At 46.4% G+C, this 19,225-nt stretch overlaps 1 protein-coding gene across 8 annotated transcripts in view; it reads left to right on the forward strand.

The window, feature by feature from the left end:
• LOC120905504 (ephrin type-B receptor 4b) overlaps nucleotides 1–19,225 on the forward strand; it is a 41,192-nt gene that overhangs the window by 11,474 nt on the left and 10,493 nt on the right. For all 8 annotated transcript variants that reach the window (XM_040316350.1, XM_040316344.1, XM_040316348.1 and 5 more), the window contains exons 3-7: nucleotides 10,663–10,742; nucleotides 15,566–16,926; nucleotides 17,007–17,281; nucleotides 17,397–17,468; nucleotides 19,000–19,104. In XM_040316350.1, coding sequence (XP_040172284.1) covers nucleotides 10,663–10,742; nucleotides 15,566–16,926; nucleotides 17,007–17,281; nucleotides 17,397–17,468; nucleotides 19,000–19,104 — 1,893 coding nt within the window. The remainder of the gene's footprint in view (nucleotides 1–10,662; nucleotides 10,743–15,565; nucleotides 16,927–17,006; nucleotides 17,282–17,396; nucleotides 17,469–18,999; nucleotides 19,105–19,225) is intronic.

Genomic DNA, 19,225 nt, shown 5'->3' on the forward strand with positions numbered 1-19,225 from the left:
CGCGCCGGTAGAGCGAATTAGTTGTGTGCGGCACCGGCTTGAAGCAAATTTTTTGGCTTGACAAAACACTGCCGAGCGCTCCCCACTTTTGCTTTACCTCCGTTGCATCGTTTTGTTTTGCAATGTGTGTGGGTGTGTGTGTGTAGCAAGTAACAAAGCGATGTAAAAAGGATGTGCATAGAGTAGGCAAAGGCAAATATGCTATGCGCACCGAATTTTTCATTATTCATTAGACACAGAGACTGTGTGCCAATTTTTTTTCATCTTCTTCTAAGCACAAAGCATTCTGTGTGTCATTTTGGAAGAAATTGCTGACATTTTTTGTTTGCAGTTCAACATGTTTATAGCACTGCAATTCTACACATTGAAGGTTAAATATTGAATATTTAGCAATGGAAAAATGTTTTCAATTCATACAATTTTCTTGCTTGCTTGATTGGTAGGCTGTACGAAAATGAAAAATAATAATAATAATAAGAAGAAGAAATTTAAAAAAAATCAAATGTCATCCGTTGTGTGTTGACAACCGGTTATGTCCTTCGATTTAGAGTTTCAAATACAATCCGTGGGTCGATGAGTGGCATGGGTGTTTTCGGGAGACATACCGGCCCCCCTCCCCTTCCTGCGTGACCTTACTGCTCATTAAGCGCATTTCAAGTGCTCCTTTTATAAACAAAAAAGGAGCGAAAACGAGCAGAAATTGGGCAGGAAAGTCACGACGATGCTGACGGACGCACACCACCCACATGTGGACCGCCATTTACAGGTGCTTCCCTCCCTCCCCCCCTCCCCCTTCTCTCTGGCACGATCGGAGCTTTTGCGCTCTCAAGTGTTCTTATGCACCAAAAGAAAACAAAAAAAGAAAATGCAAGTGAAAGCGCCGGAAGGATATTTTCGGTTGCTTCCCCTCCCCCAACTACAACCACCCTCAACACTCCTCGCCCTTTGGTTCAACTGATTGAAAGTAATGGTGGGGGGGGGGGGTGCTCAGTTCGTTCAACTCGACGCAACCAAAAAACCATCATGGTGGGAGTGGGTGGTGAGGGGGTTGGGAGGGGGGGGCGGTGGTGTTAAAGTATAAGAAGGCAAAGAAATGCAGACACATACACACATCGACGCGGGCTTTTATTGAGTAAATGCTGTCATTGGGTTGGGGGGGGGGGGGGGTAGGAGGTATGCTTTCGCTTTTGGTGGTGTGCATGCTATTAAATCAAAGGACAATGCTACACTAAACACTGCCCTGGTTTCACCTGGTGGTTCGGTGCGCTTTTCTTCGCTTTTCAGAGGGGGAGGGGGGGGGGAGGCAGTGGGAGAATCATTTTCCATCCTGTTGACATCGAACTTACGGCGGGATGGGGTTTGCTGATGGTAGCAACCCACTTCTTATATACCCTTCCCTCCCTTACTCCCTCTCCCCCTTTTCCAGTCCTCCCCATCCCGACCACCACAACTAATCAGTGCTGGTTTTTTGGTTCGTTGTTTGAGATCTTGATGTTCTGAGTCTCCCGTTTTGGGTTGTGATGGGCTGTGAGGGGAAGGGGAAGGGGAAGAAGGGGGAAAGTTCATTGTAACCCTTGAGCTATTTCTGCTATTTCTCCACGTGCATGTGTGCGTGTCTGTGTGTGCATGCTTATGGTTCGTGCGATAAAAGGGGTTGATTCACCTTTTTTTTGCTTTTTGTGTTTTGGGGCTTGATGACGTCTTTTTGTGCTCGCTTGTGTGTGTTTTTTTTCTCTTCATTTCCCCCCCTATTTTTCGTTGCGCAAAACAAGATCAACAACCCGCAAAAAAAAAAACATATTTTTTGATGATGAAAGTAAGAGCATGTCCTGTCTCCACCCATGCACCTCTCCCCCTTCTAACCCCGTTTCAGTTGCCAGTGAAAGTGAGGCGTCCCCCCCCCCTCCACCAATGAAGCTCTCCCGAAGGGGTGAAGGCACTCGCCGCTTCAACTGCTTGTTGCATTTTGTTGCCCGAGCACGAAGGAAACCTTTAAGTAGCACTCTGCACCAGATCCCGCCCCAAGACTCTCCCCAAAGTATGTTGGAGTTTGGGGGATGATACCTCCCTCCCCACGAAAATATATATATTTCTACATAATATACCTCTCCAGAGGTCGTCGAACACAAGAGGTGAACGAAACTGCGTAATATTTTGCTGCACCAAAAACACTCAACCGCTCTCTCCCTCCCTCTCTCTCTCTCTCTCTCTCTCTCTCTCTCTCTCTCTCTCTCTCTCTCTCTTCACTCCCTGCTGCTCCGTGCAGTCAGTTTTGGCCGTAAGAAAGCTTGCGAGAAAATACGTCTGGACGAATTTTCGGGGGTGGTCCTTTTCACTTTTATTTCAGAAGGGTGGGAAGGGAGTTGGGGGAGAGGTCAAGGGGAAATGAAGGATGCTTTTAGGTAATCGCAAAAGGGTGCTTTCCAGCAAAAGATTGGGGGTTTTTTTTTTTTGAAGCGCTGGCAATACTCTGGATGCTTCTTCGATGTTTGCTTGACTGAAGTGGGTGGTATTCTTGTGTTTTTTGGGTGAGAGGCTTCCAAACAACGAATGTTAATTAGTGAATACTTCTCCGATAGGATGTCTACAACAATTTTAAAAGCTACCAAAAGGCCGCCTCGAATATGTCCTTCATCGACTCGGATTTGCCCAGGATGCTGTCTGTATAATGTGCTCAAATTCATGTATGGAGGTGTGTGTGTGTGTATGTGGAATGTTCTAAACAGTGAATCCCGAGGAACAGTTCCTCAAACAAATGCTACCAAGAATAGAAGTATCATTACTTATAGTTCTGGAGTTCATCGAAATCTTGCAAACAGTACTGGAATTAATGCTGGACGTATTCTAAGCCCAGGACTGATCTCGAACCAGTCCCGATACTGGGATTCCAAATCGAATTCATATCAGATCCTGGATCTCATTTTCTACATAGCGTTGGAAGTCATCCAAAGTTTTCTATAGTCTTCTAGATGACCTTGGAACTGATCTCGAAGCTAGGTCGACCTAGGAATGGATCCAGAATTTACTTCAAACATATCCTAGTTGGGAATATTATATAGTAGTATTCCCCATCGTATGTGGACATTGGAACTGGCCCAGAGCATGCTACGAACTAGAAATTAATTTCTGTCCTAAACATTTGAACTGGTAATGAGTCTGTATTGACTGCTTCGTCTAGGTCCTGGATCGATTCTTCTACCAATATTTGGTCTGGAGCAGGACTCAAACCTATTCAGGTCTTGGAACTGATCCCCAACTTATGTCGACCTTGGAAGTGGTTCAGAACCTGTTCCAAGCTAGGAACTCATCTCCAACCTAAATCAACATTGGAACTGTCCTCAAACTGCTTCGTCTAGATCCTGAAACTATTATTCTATCAATATTAGGTCTGGAACTGATCTCAAACCTATCCAGGCCCTAGAACTGATCCCTTACCTATGTTGATCTTGGAATTGGTCCAGAATCTGTTACGAGCAGTTCCTAGCTCGTTCAATCTAAATCAACATTGGAAATGACCATTCCCTACTAGCAATGAGAATGAAAAAGTGTATGACTTTCAGGCGAGGGGCATGTAGAAGCATGGGGAGACGGTTGGAAATTCGCGGAATTGCTCGGAGGCGCGAGCGTGTTTTGGTTTCTACACAGTTTTTGCACTCACACAATTACACATGTGTGAATGTGTGCGTTCACTTTCAGCCTGCGCGCTCAGTTTGGTTTTCTCGCAGCGGCATGCGGGTATCGGTGTCTCGCTCGCACTAGTGCAGCGAGTGTTCCTCTGTGCGCTCCCCTTCTTGCCACCACACGAAATCGTCAGTTCAGCTCAAGCGTTCGCCGTGAAAGGCTGTGCGCGTGTTAGCCTAAGTCCCGGGCGATCGAAGTTTCGCTAAGTGTTGAAGTGTTGTGCACATTGAAATGAAGCTGCGCTTTTCTTTCACCATTTATCTTAAATGTGTGATATGCGCTGCTTAATTTCAATGTTTATTTTTGCTGTATCGAACATCAACAACGAGATCCACGCAGTTTGACGGCTCTTTGAAATACGACGATTTTTTTATATTAAGAATTTGTGTGATTTTGTGGCAAGATTGTGTGAAGCTATGTGTGAAAATGCCCCTTTATTTGCAATAAAAGTGATAAAATATAAACCAAGTTTGATGTGTTCAAGTTTTTGTTTTGATTCGGGTGTACCAAGTCCGAATGAAGGAAAGCGCACAGCGCGCTACGAAAGAAACGAGCGGGAGGGGTGTCAGTCCAGCGCAGCGCAATTCGCTGGAATCAAGTGGGAGGGTGTACCAGTTCAGCGCTGCGCAAGCCAAAAGAAACGGGAAGGAAGGGGTATGAGGAAAATCCCGACAGACAAAGAGAACGAAATTTTCAGGCGAGGGGTAGGTAGAAACACGCGGTGGGGGTCCGGCCCAAGCACGGATCCGAAGTCCGTTGTTTTGGGCTGAGAATTAAAAATGGCGGATGGAGCGCTACCACGGAGAGAATGCGCTCTCTTGCTTGCCTTTAAAATACACGAGGCGCTCTCGCTGTAAAGAACGCTCGCTCGCGCTGTTTCATAGTATTTTCCTCATACCCCTTCCTTCCCGTTTCTTTTGGCTTGCGCAGCGCTGAACTGGTACACCCTCCCACTTGATTCCAGCGAATTGCGCTGCGCTGGACTGACACCCCCTCCCGCTCGTTTCTTTCGTAGCGCGCTGTGCGCTTTCCTTCATTCGGACTTGGTACACCCGAATCAAAACAAAAACTTGAACACATCAAACTTGGTTTATATTTTATCACTTTTATTGCAAATAAAGGGGCATTTTCACACATAGCTTCACACAATCTTGCCACAAAATCACACAAATTCTTAATATAAAAAAATCGTCGTATTTCAAAGAGCCGTCAAACTGCGTGGATCTCGTTGTTGATGTTCGATACAGCAAAAATAAACATTGAAATTAAGCAGCGCATATCACACATTTAAGATAAATGGTGAAAGAAAAGCGCAGCTTCATTTCAATGTGCACAACACTTCAACACTTAGCGAAACTTCGATCGCCCGGGACTTAGGCTAACACGCGCACAGCCTTTCACGGCGAACGCTTGAGCTGAACTGACGATTTCGTGTGGTGGCAAGAAGGGGAGCGCAGGAACACTCGCTGCACTAGTGCGAGCGAGACACCGATACCCGCATGCCGCTGCGAGAAAACCAAACTGAGCGCGCAGGCTGAAAGTGAACGCACACATTCACACATGTGTAATTGTGTGAGTGCAAAAACTGTGTAGAAACCAAAACACGCTCGCGCCTCCGAGCAATTCCGCGAATTTCCAACCGTCTCCCCATGCTTCTACATGCCCCTCGCCTGAAAGTCATACACTTTTTCATTCTCATTGCTAGTAGGGATACTATGAAACAGCGCGAGCGAGCGTTCTTTACAGCGAGAGCGCCTCGTGTATTTTAAAGGCAAGCAAGAGAGCGCATTCTCTCCGTGGTAGCGCTCCATCCGCCATTTTTAATTCTCAGCCCAAAACAACGGACTTCGGATCCGTGCTTGGGCCGGACCCCCACCGCGTGTTTCTACCTACCCCTCGCCTGAAAATTTCGTTCTCTTTGTCTGTCGGGTTAACTTGCTCCAAACTAGGAATTGATCCCTAACCTATGTCGACCTTGGATCTCGTCCAGAATCTGTTCCAAGCTAGGAACTGATTCCTAATCTTAAACAAAATTGGAACTGGTCATGAACCAGCTCCGAATTAGGAATTGTTTTCCAACGTTATTTGACCTTGGAACTGGTTCATAATCTGGTACGGTTTCTAGGTACTGTTCCTCAAGGTAAGGTCGACTTTGAGACAAGTCATGAACCTGTTCCGGTCCTGAAACTGCTTTGGCTAGGTCCTGGAACTTTTCTACTATCAATATTAGGTCTGGAACTGACCTTGAACCTATCCAGGTCCAGGGTCTGATACCCAACCTATGTCGACTTTGGAACTCGTCCAGAGTCTTGTCCGAGCTAGGAACTGATCTCCAACCTAAATCAACATTGGAACTGGTCATGAACATGCTTGGATTTAGGGACTGTTATGCAACGTCATTTGACCTTGGAACTGATCCAGAACCTAATATTGTTTCTTGGGACTGATTCCCAACCTAAATCAACAATGGAACTGGGCATGAACTTGTCCCGGTCGATATCGAGATTGATCTCAAACCTATACCGGATCCGGGAAGTGATCCCAAATCCATCGCGAAATGATTTCAAAACCAATATTGGTCCTGCAACTGCTGGACTCCAGGATCTACTGGTTTATTGACAGCTGAAAGTTACATTGCAATCTTTGCAATCGATAGCCCCAGACAAACCCAGAAAACCCCTAGCAGCTGCTTTCTTTGTCGAACCTTTGCTCCTCTCCCTTCTTCAGCTCGAGAATGCTTTGAATTATCCAAAAAGTGTAAAAAGAATATTCGGCTAAGCCACAAATGCTGTGCGTTCGCTCTGTGTCAAACGATTTCCCGCAACACAGGGATATGAACTTTGCAAACCAGAGCACAGTTTGAAGGTTCCTACCAAGGCACAGTGCTTGCTGCTGTTGTAATGATTTCTTGGCGCTGCTTCTTCTTTGCCTGCTTGTGTGTGTGTGTGTGTGTGTGTGTGTAAAGGACGTCCGGTAAGATATTGCAGTGGCAGACACCGTAGGACCGAAGTGTGGTGTTGGTAGGTCGGCCAAGCTCCTGCCCCGTTGGAGCCACACAAAACGACGGCGACACAAAACGAAAAAAAACTGGCACTTCAGTCTCTCTCTCTCTCTCTCTCTTTCCACGCGCGCACACAATCCTTTGCAGATTCTTCCCAGTTTTCTTCCCACTCAAAAGGAAACACACACACACATTCCCATGGTCGCAGCAGACAGCAAGTACCGTGCAGCTCTTGGCTGCTTGGGAAAGGGCCACAAAACACGAAAAAAGAAGCGTGCTTTCGGGGGGAGGGTTTGTGGAGATGCCTGAGTCCTTTTGAGTGTCTTCGTCTAGCTTGGAGCTCTCGCTCGCTCGCTTATACTCTCTTTTACTCTCTCTCTCTTTCTTTCTGATAAACACTGACATTCCTTTGACTTTCCTTTCCAAGAAGCAGACGACGGCCAGTAACTTCCCAGCCCCTGCCTCCCCCCCCCACCACTCCATTTCTTTTTTCTCTTTTGGAGAGGATGATTTACCGTCGATTCATCGAAATTTCCTCGCATTTGTTTTTCAATTCGGGGATTAAGGGTTTTATACAACTCTCCTAGAGGTTTTCGCCTTCTTTGTCCCATCGCGATGTGGCAGGGGGGAGTGGAAGCGCGGTTGATGTTTTATTTTCCTTCATTCGTGTTGGCTCGCCGTGTTTTGCGCGCGAAGTGATGAAGGGGAGAGGAGAGAGAATGTTGTGGTTAGAATGCACCAGGAAGTGGAGGGGATGGGGTGGGATGCTCCTTACAAACCACACATAAAAAAGAAAAACTTTTTTAAATTTATTTATTTTTTAAATCCTGTACATAGAAAGCAACAGAACTTTGTCATCAACCTAATGATGATGATGATGATGACGGTTTTGCTACGTGTGCCTGATGGTGTGTTGCACCAACAACCATCCTCCTCCCTTTGGTTTTCTTTCCTTTTCAATGCTTTGCATCATTAGAAGAAGAAAAAAAATACACTCACTCACACACAGACACACAGAAACATGCTTTTCCGATTTTTTTGTTTGTAATTATTTTCTTGAACCCCCTCGAGGAGCCTTTTGTCCGCGTCCGCTACTCCCGCTCATTCGCGCCCACCCCGCCCACGAAAAGGACACCTCTTGCTCCTTTGAGGGGGGGGGGGGAGGGGGTGAGGGGGAACGGTGTGCTTGGAAAGGAGATGGGGGAGGGTTACCAACCGACATGACATTCCCACACATTTGCACAATCCTTTTAGTTGCATGGGGTGAAGAAGGGAGAGGTGGAAGGAAGGGGTGGCTAAAAATTTGCGACAGAAAATGGGTGTGTGTGTGCGTACAGTGGGGCTGGTGTTTGCTTTCGTCGTGTTTGGTACTGTGAGCGGGTGTGGGTTGGTGGGTGGGTGGCGGAGTGGGGTGGGGAGGGATTTACTTCTTTACAGGCGTGGAGGAGGGCGCAATTTCGGAGCGTTCGGGTAGACAGACAGGCGGAGAAGAGAAATGGTAAAGGAAAATCAACCCACTTCGCCTCGGGCGGCGGGTTTGCTTGTGCCTGCTGCTTGTGTGTGTATGTGTTTGTATGCATGTGTATGTGGGGGGAGCAAGTGCATTTTTGTAGCACAAAAAATAAAACGGGCGACTGATTTTTCGTGATTTTTCCTTCGGTTTTTTAGAGTTTCGAAATTTCCCGAAACTCTCTTCTTCTCTCTCTCTCTCTCTCTCTGTCTCTCTCTCTCTCTCTCTCTCTCTCTTCAAATCCAGTTTTTATAGCCGTTCTTACCCATGCCTTTGGGGCGGCGGGCGAAGCGCTCCTCGGCCAAGCCAGCGAGAGATGTGTAGTACTGCCGAGGTCAACGAACGCCGCGGAAAGGATTTTAGGCGACAAGTACCATTGTCAGTTACACTGGCCCTGGCCAGTGGTTGAGGGAGGCTAGTTTTGCCAGACTGTTGTACAGGGCTGACACACATATATCGAGTGACCCTGCGGGGAGAGAGAGGCGTTTGGAAAATTAAGTTCGACGCTTACCGTCGCCAAAAATGTACTACGATTACATTTAGGATTTTTTAAAAATACGTTTTTGTTTTTGCAGAAGCTGTATTGCTCGCTATTATACGTTTAACGTTTAACTTACTGTACGTACGTACTTTTAGAGCATCAATTGGTGCCAAATAGCGACGTTTTGTGCAGCGGTTTGCATACATTTGGGCGCATTCATTAAACTGATTGCGATTGGTAGCCAGAGCTATCACCAAAAACTCCCACATGGACATATCTTGCGAGCAAATATGTAATTCTTTTTTGGAGGTTTGTGTTTTAAACTGGTTTTTAAAGGTGTTATACGTTGCTCAACATGCACCGCAAAACACATTGCATTCTTTTGGGCGTTTTAACATTAAAAAAAATCAGTTTATTGCAGTTCATTGAACCATTTAGTCCAACACACTCATGTACGCCATTACAGCATGAGTTTAATGAATGCGCCCAAATGTATGCAAACCGCTGCACAAAACGTCGCTATGTTGCACCAATTCGTGCAAAAAAAAAAAAAATATATAAAAAAATAAAGAGAGATAAACGAGTTCCTCTAGCTTCCTGTATCCCTGGTGCGTGTGTGTGTGTCTGCTACCCTTTGGAACATTTGAAAATGGCTTTAAAAAATAATAATAAGAAGAAGAACTGCACTATCATCGGTTGGCGGCGGTCACACAGTTGCGAGTGCGTCGACGAGAATGAATGCAGTTTGTGCACCGAGAAATGAAATTAAAACCTTAACGCAAGCCCCAGCGTCTGTCGCAACGCATCTCATTAGCGCCGTTGTGGGCAGAAGGGGGGGTTTGGGAGGGCTGGATAGTGCAACGGAAGTGAGGTAGAGCAGCGGACGGCAACCTCGCGTGTTTCCATTAATAAAAACTGCCAGAACCCCTAAACAAAGCGTACATAAACATGTACACACACAGACACGCGGAGGACATACACACGTGCACATTGCGACTGTGTTGTAGTGATGGGAAACATGAAGTTTTTGTCGGAATCGATTCCGGATAGTAGGTCCGGGATCAGTTTCCGGAATCGATTCCGGAATCGGCTCCGAAATCGGAAACGACTCCGGAATTGATTTCGGAACTAGTTACAGAATCGGAATCGGCTCCATAATTGATTCCGGAATTGGCTCCGGAATCGGAATCGGCTCCGAAATCGGCTCTGGAATCGGCTCCGGAATCGGCTCCGGAATCTATTCCGGAATCGGTTCCGGAGTCGACTCCGGAATCGGCACCGGAATCGACTCCGGAACATCGGCTCAACGGATTCGACCGGGCTTTTGATAAATTATCTAAATGACCCGCATACACTGCAGCCGGAGCGCGAGCTACATCCAGCACGGCTTGCCTGTCCCGTACGTGTGCGTGAATCCCTTTTAGTGGATTCACAAACACGCACACCAGGTGTACGTCCTGCTGGAGGTAGAGTTGAAGTGTGCATTTACTAGATTTGTTTAGCGGTTAACTCGACGAAGCGTGAAAAGCGCACACAACACGGATGACTCCGGGCTGCTGCTGCTGATCGTTTTGATTTCAACCACGAATGTGGGATGACGCACGGTCCCACGGAGGGAGGTGGTGGGAGGGGTGAGTGCAACCGATGCACTTCAGGGAAGGCAAACGAGGTATGAGAAGCTTTAAACCTCGAGCCAAAAGCAGCAAGCACCACCATATGCCCCCATAGTGCGTCGACTTTAAAAAAGGCATATGGGAAAACACGTCACGTCAAAGAGACACACACGGGGTTTACAATCGATCGTAAAAAAAACAGGACGGCCGCTTGGATTTGTTAACAAAAAATCCACTTCCCGTCATTGTTTTTTCTGCTAACCAAAAAAAACCCAAAGTGTCTAAATTTAGGAAATTTGTGTTAACAATTTTTGGTTTGGCTTGTTTTGCGCAATCACTTATTCGTTTTTTTCTCTATCTTTTATTCTTCTTGCAGTGGTATTGCTGGACACTACGAAGGAGGCGACGCTGGAGTGGACCCGCTACCCTTACGGACCGCAGGCACAAACGCCCGGGGTGAGTAGCTTCATGCATGGAGGTTTCTAAGTTGTACTGTCGCTACGATTAGACTTTAGGACTTTGGAGCTACGATTATATACAAGAACAATGGGCGCTATAGGCATCCTTAACATCCGACATGACAGCACGAGAACAAAGCCAAACCCGAGTGCATATTGGATTGTGACAGATGACTGCAATGGGATTCGTAATTATTTTGGAAAAATTAGGAAAAATTAGCTTGGATTTGGATTGGACGCTGGGAATGAGGGAAATGACAGAAGTAAAAAATGATTACAAATAACCATACAGTGAAATCGCCCTTGAGGGGTGAATCTTCACCAGAATATGACGGGTCGGTTAAAATGTTCAGCGCAAAGTAACAATTCACCTTGAAGAGACCCCATCTTATAGAGCTTTCACTGTATATAAGGCTATTATTTGGTCCTTCGAACCGGATTCATCGGATATGTGACGCATTTTTGAAATGGGTCGGTAATGAATCTTTGAAATGATTCAATGGATCTGAATCTTGGCAGAAAAGATTCATCAATCTATAAGATTCACGAATCTCTAGTGATTGATGAATGTCGGACGCTCATAAACCTCGAACGATTCACGAATCTCTACATGGTGGTCGTGCCAGCTTACAGAGGCTTTCGAGACTTCTTTTGATTCTGATTCATGAATTGGAATTAATCTTTTTAATGATTCAATGGATCTGAATCTCGGTTGGAAAGATACATAAATATCAAGAATTCATAAAATTTAAAAGATTCTCAGGGGATTCGGCAAGATCCCAATAGGAGGTGTGCAAATTCTTCAAATGCCGTTGTTGTTGGCGCTCTCTCGGAATTGATGTATGCAAATTAAAGAATAGGCACGAACAAAGCAAACGCGTTAGAAAATGGTGTATGGGGAGGGGTAGAACGAATGAATTGGCTCAAGTTTACGCCACCGTGAAGGCGGCCGGCCGCGCGGTGGCTGTTCTGCAAACTCGATGAAAGATAGCCGGCGACGACAGCGCCACTCTATTTAGAATTAGTTGAGGCCGACCCCTGGAGTATGATGGGGTTGCCCGACACGGGGTAGGGGTTTTACTGCTCTCGCTTCTTTCTTTAACATCGAAATGCAATCCCTTCGAAGTGTGTGTGCGTGCAATAAAGGTAAAACAAAGCAAAATGCCTCTCGGCTTGTGTTTCCTTTTTAAATAAGGGGTGCCTCCCCCGTAAGGTCCAAGAACGGCGGTTCGTCTTCTGCTGGTCGTTAATACATGCTCCGGAATCTTCAGAAATGGCGCCATGAAGGCAGGGCTCCTGTGTGGGTTTGAGGCTATCAGCAGCATAATTTGACTCTTAAAAGTTAACCCGCTACACTCCATTCTTCCTTTTTTTTGACACCCGCTTGATCCGATGCTTCGGGTCGGTGATCCGGTCGGTGATCTCCAGCGCTTTTTCCCCATAAAGGAAACCAAATTATAAGCAATAAAATATTGAAATAAAGAACGTACGAGAGAGAGAAAGAAAGAGAGTAAGAGTTCGGTCGTCGTTTTAAAAGACGACCTCCCAAACGGCCACATTTTGTGCCTTTTTTGTGTTGGTTAAATCTTGTGGCCAACCGGCGGGGGAAAGAAAATGCGTCAACAAAGAGGAAGGTGAGCATACAACGAAGCAAAACATGTGTGTGTGTGTGTGCTCGCGCATCTTGATTTGAGCCTTTAGGCATCATTAGGCTTAGGCCTTGTTCGCTTCTTGCTGTGGAGTTAATTCTAACCTCTCCAATGACGGCTCCAGTGACGGAATTTGGCGAGAAACGATGAAAAAGGGCAAACCAACAGGTGCATATGTTGCGGGCGCAGAGCGTGTTGGGTTCGATTTTATAGCTCCTCTTGTGAACGGTCTTTTCCCTCGCCACATTTCTCGTTTGGCCAATTGCCACGAATGCTGCTCGCAGGTCTTTCTCGCATTCCTCTCTGCCTGCTGCTGCTAATACTCCAGCGGGCCATCACATAACCTGTTTTGTGTCGCTCGTGGCACGACAGCAGCGGCGAACACTCTGCCCCTCGCTCACTCTCTCTCTCTCAGTCTTTCTGCATCGCTTTTTTTAATGGACGTTAAGATCATGTGAGCGTCTGCGGCTTGAAAATCGGAAACATTAGAAGGCTCCGGTCTCGTCTGTGCGTGTCCGGTCTGTGTTGTCGTCTGTGTGGTGGTGACATCGGGTGAAACCCCAAAATTATCGGGCGCGCGCAAAGCCGTCAGGCCTCTTTTACTGGACGCCGCTAAAGCTAGTGGCACGCTTTAATGTGTCGTCGTGGTGGGGATGCGCAGCAGTTTTATAGACTTTTGGAGAGCGCGGCGAGCGGATTAGAAACTGCCCGATGTCATCAATCCGCCCCGGCGGAAAGGTTACCAACACGCGCTACCAACGGTGGCACTCCAGGCGGCGGCACTCGTTTGGTTTATCTTTTAGTTTTTTAGAGTTACTATTTTTCCTTTTATTGGTTAGATTGAGAGCTTAAGCGATTTGGAGTGACTGGCAGCCGTTTAAAATTGTGGAGAAATTAATTATGTCATTTGGTAAAGCTGTCGGAATATTGCCTATCACAAGTTGGGAAGCCTGTGTTGTATCGGTTGGTCTTTTTTTATTTCAAAATTCCTCCAGTAAAACCAAAATTTAACGAAAACACTCAGTTACGGTGTTTATGGATAAACCCCCCTCCCCAAAAGTGGACGGATGATTACTGAAGCAATTTTCATAAATTTTGATTGCGGGACAGATGGGTTAAATTTCAATGCCATTGTTATTCCTTGGAGTACACGGTACTTGGACTGAAAATTTCACATAACCCGCGACCCGATGGTATACCGAACATTGCAGCGAAAAGATGCGCTGACGGGGATATTTCCTGTGCTGTGGAATTTCTTATGGATAACTATCATAAAAAAGTGCCTAAGCATGATGCTACAAACTATATCTTTGCACCTTTGCAAAAAGCTTTGAAATCGCAATCTACGACGTTCTGGTAATGCCTTGTATGTATAACTGAAGGACAAGAATGTATTCTGCAAGAATAGCGAACGTCACTTCGAAACCATTCACCAAATTTTCTGGAGTTCCCCAAGGTAGCAACTTGGAGCCTTTTATGTACACTCTATATACACGATGTGACTCATATTCTCTCAAAACATTCTGTCTACTTCATGCTGATGTTATTAAACTTGTTTTTGTAGATATCAGGTTTTAATTTGATTGTTTCGCGCTCTAGAACCTATGCAGCACTTGGTGTTCGGCAAACCAACTAACGCTCCTTGAGACATCACTATCCTTTCGCTACTCTATAGCTAGCAAAGCCAACAGGATATGTTAGGATTTGTAATCAGGCAAATATTTGAGATAAAAGATCCAATATGTCTGAATGTATTGTGTTCCGGCATTGGAGCGATCCATTCTAGAGTTTAACTTAGTTCTTTTTCTTCCCATACTGCGATGTCTAGGACGACTAGGATAGAAGTGATGTGCTCTTTGGAGCGCTCCCACGACTCCTATCCGACTCTTGCTATTGTCCGATTCCAACTCCGGCAAAATCCGAACCACTAGTTCCGCCCGGAGTCGTTCGGAGTCGTCCCGAGTTGTTCAGAGTCGTCCGGAGACATTCGGAGTCGAAGTCGGAGTCGTTCGGAGTTGTGTGGAGTCGTCCGGAGTCGTCCGGAGTAGTTTTGAGTCGAGGTCATCTAGAGTCGACCGAAGCAGAGTCGGAGTCGTCCAGATTCGATCGGAGTCGACAGCAATCCGTTTACTTCATGGAGTTTTGCAGTGTTGGTGCTTTCATTTTCAAAAGTAATTTGTATTTATTTGCCAAAAATATTTCCCTGAAATGAACTTTAAACAATTTAATTTCAACAGAATGAACATCAAAGAACCACCGAACCCGGGTAATATAAACGTATATTAATATTGGGGAAAGCTTTTTGAAAAATGCTCAGAAAGACATCAGAATTTCATTGGGCCGTCAAATGTTTACTATTAGTTGAACAATGTTCAAAAGCAGCTTAATTTTGTTGACTTAGGATCGAAAAAGGTTTAAGTAAGTGCCCCTGCAAACCAATGCAATACACTTAATGGCTAATAAACAATAATAAGTTTAATAAACCTAGTGTACTTCTATACATAGAGCAATGAATAATTGTATCATTTCTGGTCAAATGTCATATTTAATGCTCTCCCAATTCTTTGTTGAGTGCATTAAGGTTGTTCATAACAAAATGGCAATAAATAATCGCCTAAAGATATACCATCCGCATCACACAAACGCTGGTCTGCTACAAATTGAGCGCTAATTAACGAACGACCAGTAAAATGAAGTAATCTCTTCATTATCCACTTCCAGCTGTCAAAACTATTAAAAAAAACCACAACGGACGATGATAGCGGAATGAAAACGAAAAGGTTTATGGCGAGCCCGTTAAATGTGCATTTTAAAATCATAAAAATCAATTAAACACACCCCAGCCGGTGCAGCATTAATTGAAAAGAGGTTTTAATGAGACAGATCGATCGCTTGGTTGGGTCGCTTGGGGTTTGTTAAACTGTTGCCTAGAAACAATGGGGTAGTGCGTGTGTGATATCGTTTCGCCCAATTGCCGGTAGGCGCGTACAATAGATCCAATTAGACGATCGAAGAAATTAATTGATACGCACACTGCGTAAGAAGAAGTAATGCTCTGGGGGGAACGTGTTGACAGTATGCTTTTGAACACTTCATATACGAGGGGACGATGGGGTGGCCGGCTGCTAATGACGTTGCGTACTAATGCATTGTTTTTTTTTTTCCTTTCCAGTGGGTGGAAGAGTCGTTTACCAACTTCGTGAAGGGTATCAACTGGCGCAGCTACGTGGTGTGCGACGTGGCGTACAACAACGTGAACAACTGGCTGTGGTCGCCGTTCATCGACCGCGGCCCGGCCAACCGGCTGTACATCGAGATCCACTTCACCATCCGCGACTGCTCGCTCTTTCCCGGCAACGCGCTGTCGTGCAAGGAAACGTTCAGCCTGCTGTTCTACGAGTTCGATGCGGCGACGCGCGAACCGCCGCCCTGGCAGCCGGAAAGCTACAAGCTGATCGGGCGGATCGCGGCGGGCGAGGGCCGCTTCAACCAGAACTCGGACGTGGACATCAACGTGGAGGTGAAGAGCATCGCGGTGACGAAGAAGGGCGTGTACTTTGCGTTCCGCGACCAGGGCGCCTGCATCAGCGTGCTGGCGGTGAAGGTGTACTACATCACCTGCCCGGCGGTGACGGTCAACTTTGCGCACTTCAACGAGACGCCGACCGGGCGCGAGGTGACGATCATCGAGCAGCAGATGGGCGTGTGCGTGGAGAACGCGGAAGCGTACGAAACGCCGACCTACCTGTGCAAGGGCGACGGCAAGTGGACGATCCTGACCGGCGGGTGCCGGTGCAAGGTCGGGTACGAGCCGGACGCGGAGAAGCAGACGTGCAACGTCTGCCCGGTCGGCAAGTTCCGGTCGGCGGAGGTGCGCACCTGCACGATCTGCCCGCTCAACTCGAAGACGAACAAGGTCGGGTCGCCGTACTGTCCGTGCCTGAGCGGGCACTATCGGCATCCGCGCGACGGCAAGCACATGCCGTGCTACAAGCCGCCCGGCCCGCCCACCAACCTGACGCTGCTGTTCATCGACCAGACGAGCGCGATCCTGTCGTGGAACGCGCCGCAGCGGGCCGCCGACGAGCAGCTGGACAGCAAGTTCCGGAGCGACATCGTGTTCCGGGTGCGGTGCGCCGCCTGCACGTCCAACGTCGTCTTCAACCCGTCGAGCGAAACGTTCAACGATACGAAGCTGACGCTCACCAACCTGGAACCAGTCACGACCTACACGGTGCAGGTGCACTCGCAGCACGGCGTCTCCTACCCGATCGTCGCCCCGGACCTGGGGGCGGGCGGCGGTTTGCACGGCGGTGGTGCGGGTGGCGCCGCCGGACTGTACGAGAACGGCAGTGCGGTGGTGGCGGGCGGCGGCAGCGGGTATCATGCGACCGAGCCGCCGATGGTGGTGATGGTCAATGCACGGGCCGGCGGGCCCGGCTCGTCGTCCGATCTGGACGACATCAAGACGGAGTTTGCCGAAATCACGTTCACCACCGAGTCGGCCATCCTGAGCACGGTGTTTAACGTCAAGTAAGGCGTCTCGCGCGTCTTTGCGTGGTGCGAACAATCAGTAATTGCTGCTTTTTCTTCCCTGTGCTTTGTTTCCACAGAGTGGTGCAGATCACGAACAAGGAGGTCGACCTGGTGTGGGACAAGCCGATCCACAGCGACTCGCCGATCGAGTACTACGAGGTGCGGTGGTTCCCCAAGTCGGAGGTGGACGCGATGAACAAGTCCGTGCTGAGCACCAAGGAGTCGAAGGTGCACATCGGCGACCTGCTGGAAAACACCGAGTACGGGTTCCAGGTCCGGTGCAAAACGCTCAACGGCTGGGGCACGTTCAGCAACATCGTCTACGCCCAGACGCACCAGAGCGTCAGTCCGGGTAGGTGATGGGACCCCTCCCAAAAGGGCCCCATAGCTGTATTGTGCTGGTTGATCGATTCTTTCTCTAACCATGTGTATGTCATTTTTTCTTTCTATTCCACCCACCCGAACAGTGTACGATGACTCGTTCCAGATGCGTATCGTAGCGGGCACTACTGTGACCGTCGTGTTCATTTTGGTGTTGGGTAAGTGGTGCAGCCAAATTGCGGCTCGGATGTAGTACTAGGTGTAAACCAAAATAGTACAACGTTAAACGATTTTGTCATTGTAGTGGTTAAAGTAAAGCCCTAAAAGTACAAACACATAATTGCATATGACTTGATGAGATAAAATTACAGAATTAAAAGAGCATTTGCTATGTTCAATTGCAAATTGTACGTTTGATTTCACTACTATTGAGCAACATTAGAGACGTTTGCATCGTTTTAATTTTTGTACTATTTTCTTGAATTATAATCGTTCATCGGATTTGGTTAATAAGTTAAGTTATTACTCGACATTGCCAATGTACAGAGAACTTCGATATTTCGCTCTATAAGACTGCTTTCGACAAAGCTGAGATATATCGTCCATTTTTGGTCCTTATGGACGCTTTTCGTGGATTTTGCTAGACACTACTGGAGGTATCGCGTTCCAGTACATCCTCACTTAGCTCGATCTGACTAAATTAAAAGTATAATTGGGTTCTCAAAGTACCTAAGGAAGCGATTCCAATTTTTATTGAAGGTTTCATTTTTACACACGTGCGAGTTTTCATTCTCATAGTTGGGTTTTAGTTGATTTGTCAACTAATACAAATATAAATACAATTTGCAAAAAAAAAAAAGATCACAAATATCTCCAATTATTTGTTTTGCTCCCTGAAAATCAAGACTTTTTGTTGATTTATACAACGGTTATTATTGGAAAACATAATTTAATTGTAAATACTCGAGTGGATGTTATGTATTTCGTACATAATCTATAAGATTCATGAATCCATTAAGTGTTATAAATCTCCAGGAATTCATGAAATCTTTAGAGATGTATGATTTAAAAAATATTGATTTGGAGCGATCCCGTGGTACAGTGGATAACTCGCACGACTTAACAATATATGTCCGTCGTGGGTTCAAGCCTCGCATGGACCATCTCTTCGTAGCAAAACAAAAACTTTCCGGCTGCGTGGTACTTGCCAAGAAGTCTCGAAAGCCTGTATAGGCCGGCATGATCACGTAGGTTGTTTCTTCAAGGAGAAGGATAACAAGAAGCTTAAGCTTTGAAGCTTTTCTTTTTTTTTTCTTTTTTTCGAGAATCATGAATCTTTCTAGAAGAATGAATCTTTCGAGAAAAAAGTATCTTTCAAAATTCATGAATCTTTCAAGAAACCTGAATCTTTCAAGAAACATGAATATTTCGAGATTCATGAATCTTTCGAGAAACATGAAGCATTCGAGAAACATGAATCTTGCCAATCGTGATTCTGATTCATTGAATCATTTGAAAGATTCATTCGGATTCATGAATCAGAATCAGATTTACCCTACACTAGTACCGAGGTCAAATTGGAAAATGGTATGTGAAAACGTGTACTTTAAATTTACTCCGAGACTCCAATCGATAGTCTCGTCTAGAGTTGGTTGCAAACGAACGGAATTGCTGCTAAATTCCTTGTTCCTCTTGCTTTACACTACGCTTTACTAATTCGTTTGTTTTCCATTCTTCTGTTTTTTTTAGTGATCGTTATAACGGTCGTGTTCCTGCGCTCGAAGAATCACGACGAGATAGACAAGAAAACGAACAACCATCTGCCCTTGCCGATGGATTACGCGAGCAACGAAGGTACTGGGACCGTTACCGTGCGGCCGTTGTCGATAAACACCCACCATCCATCCTGCTGTGTCCCCTCCGGTGTCCCATTCCCCCCACCGCCTCTTGAACAAACTGTGAAACCGGCCCTATC

The sequence above is a fragment of the Anopheles arabiensis genome, chromosome X (assembly GCF_016920715.1).
Source record: "Anopheles arabiensis isolate DONGOLA chromosome X, AaraD3, whole genome shotgun sequence".
Classification (NCBI taxonomy): domain Eukaryota; kingdom Metazoa; phylum Arthropoda; class Insecta; order Diptera; family Culicidae; genus Anopheles; species Anopheles arabiensis.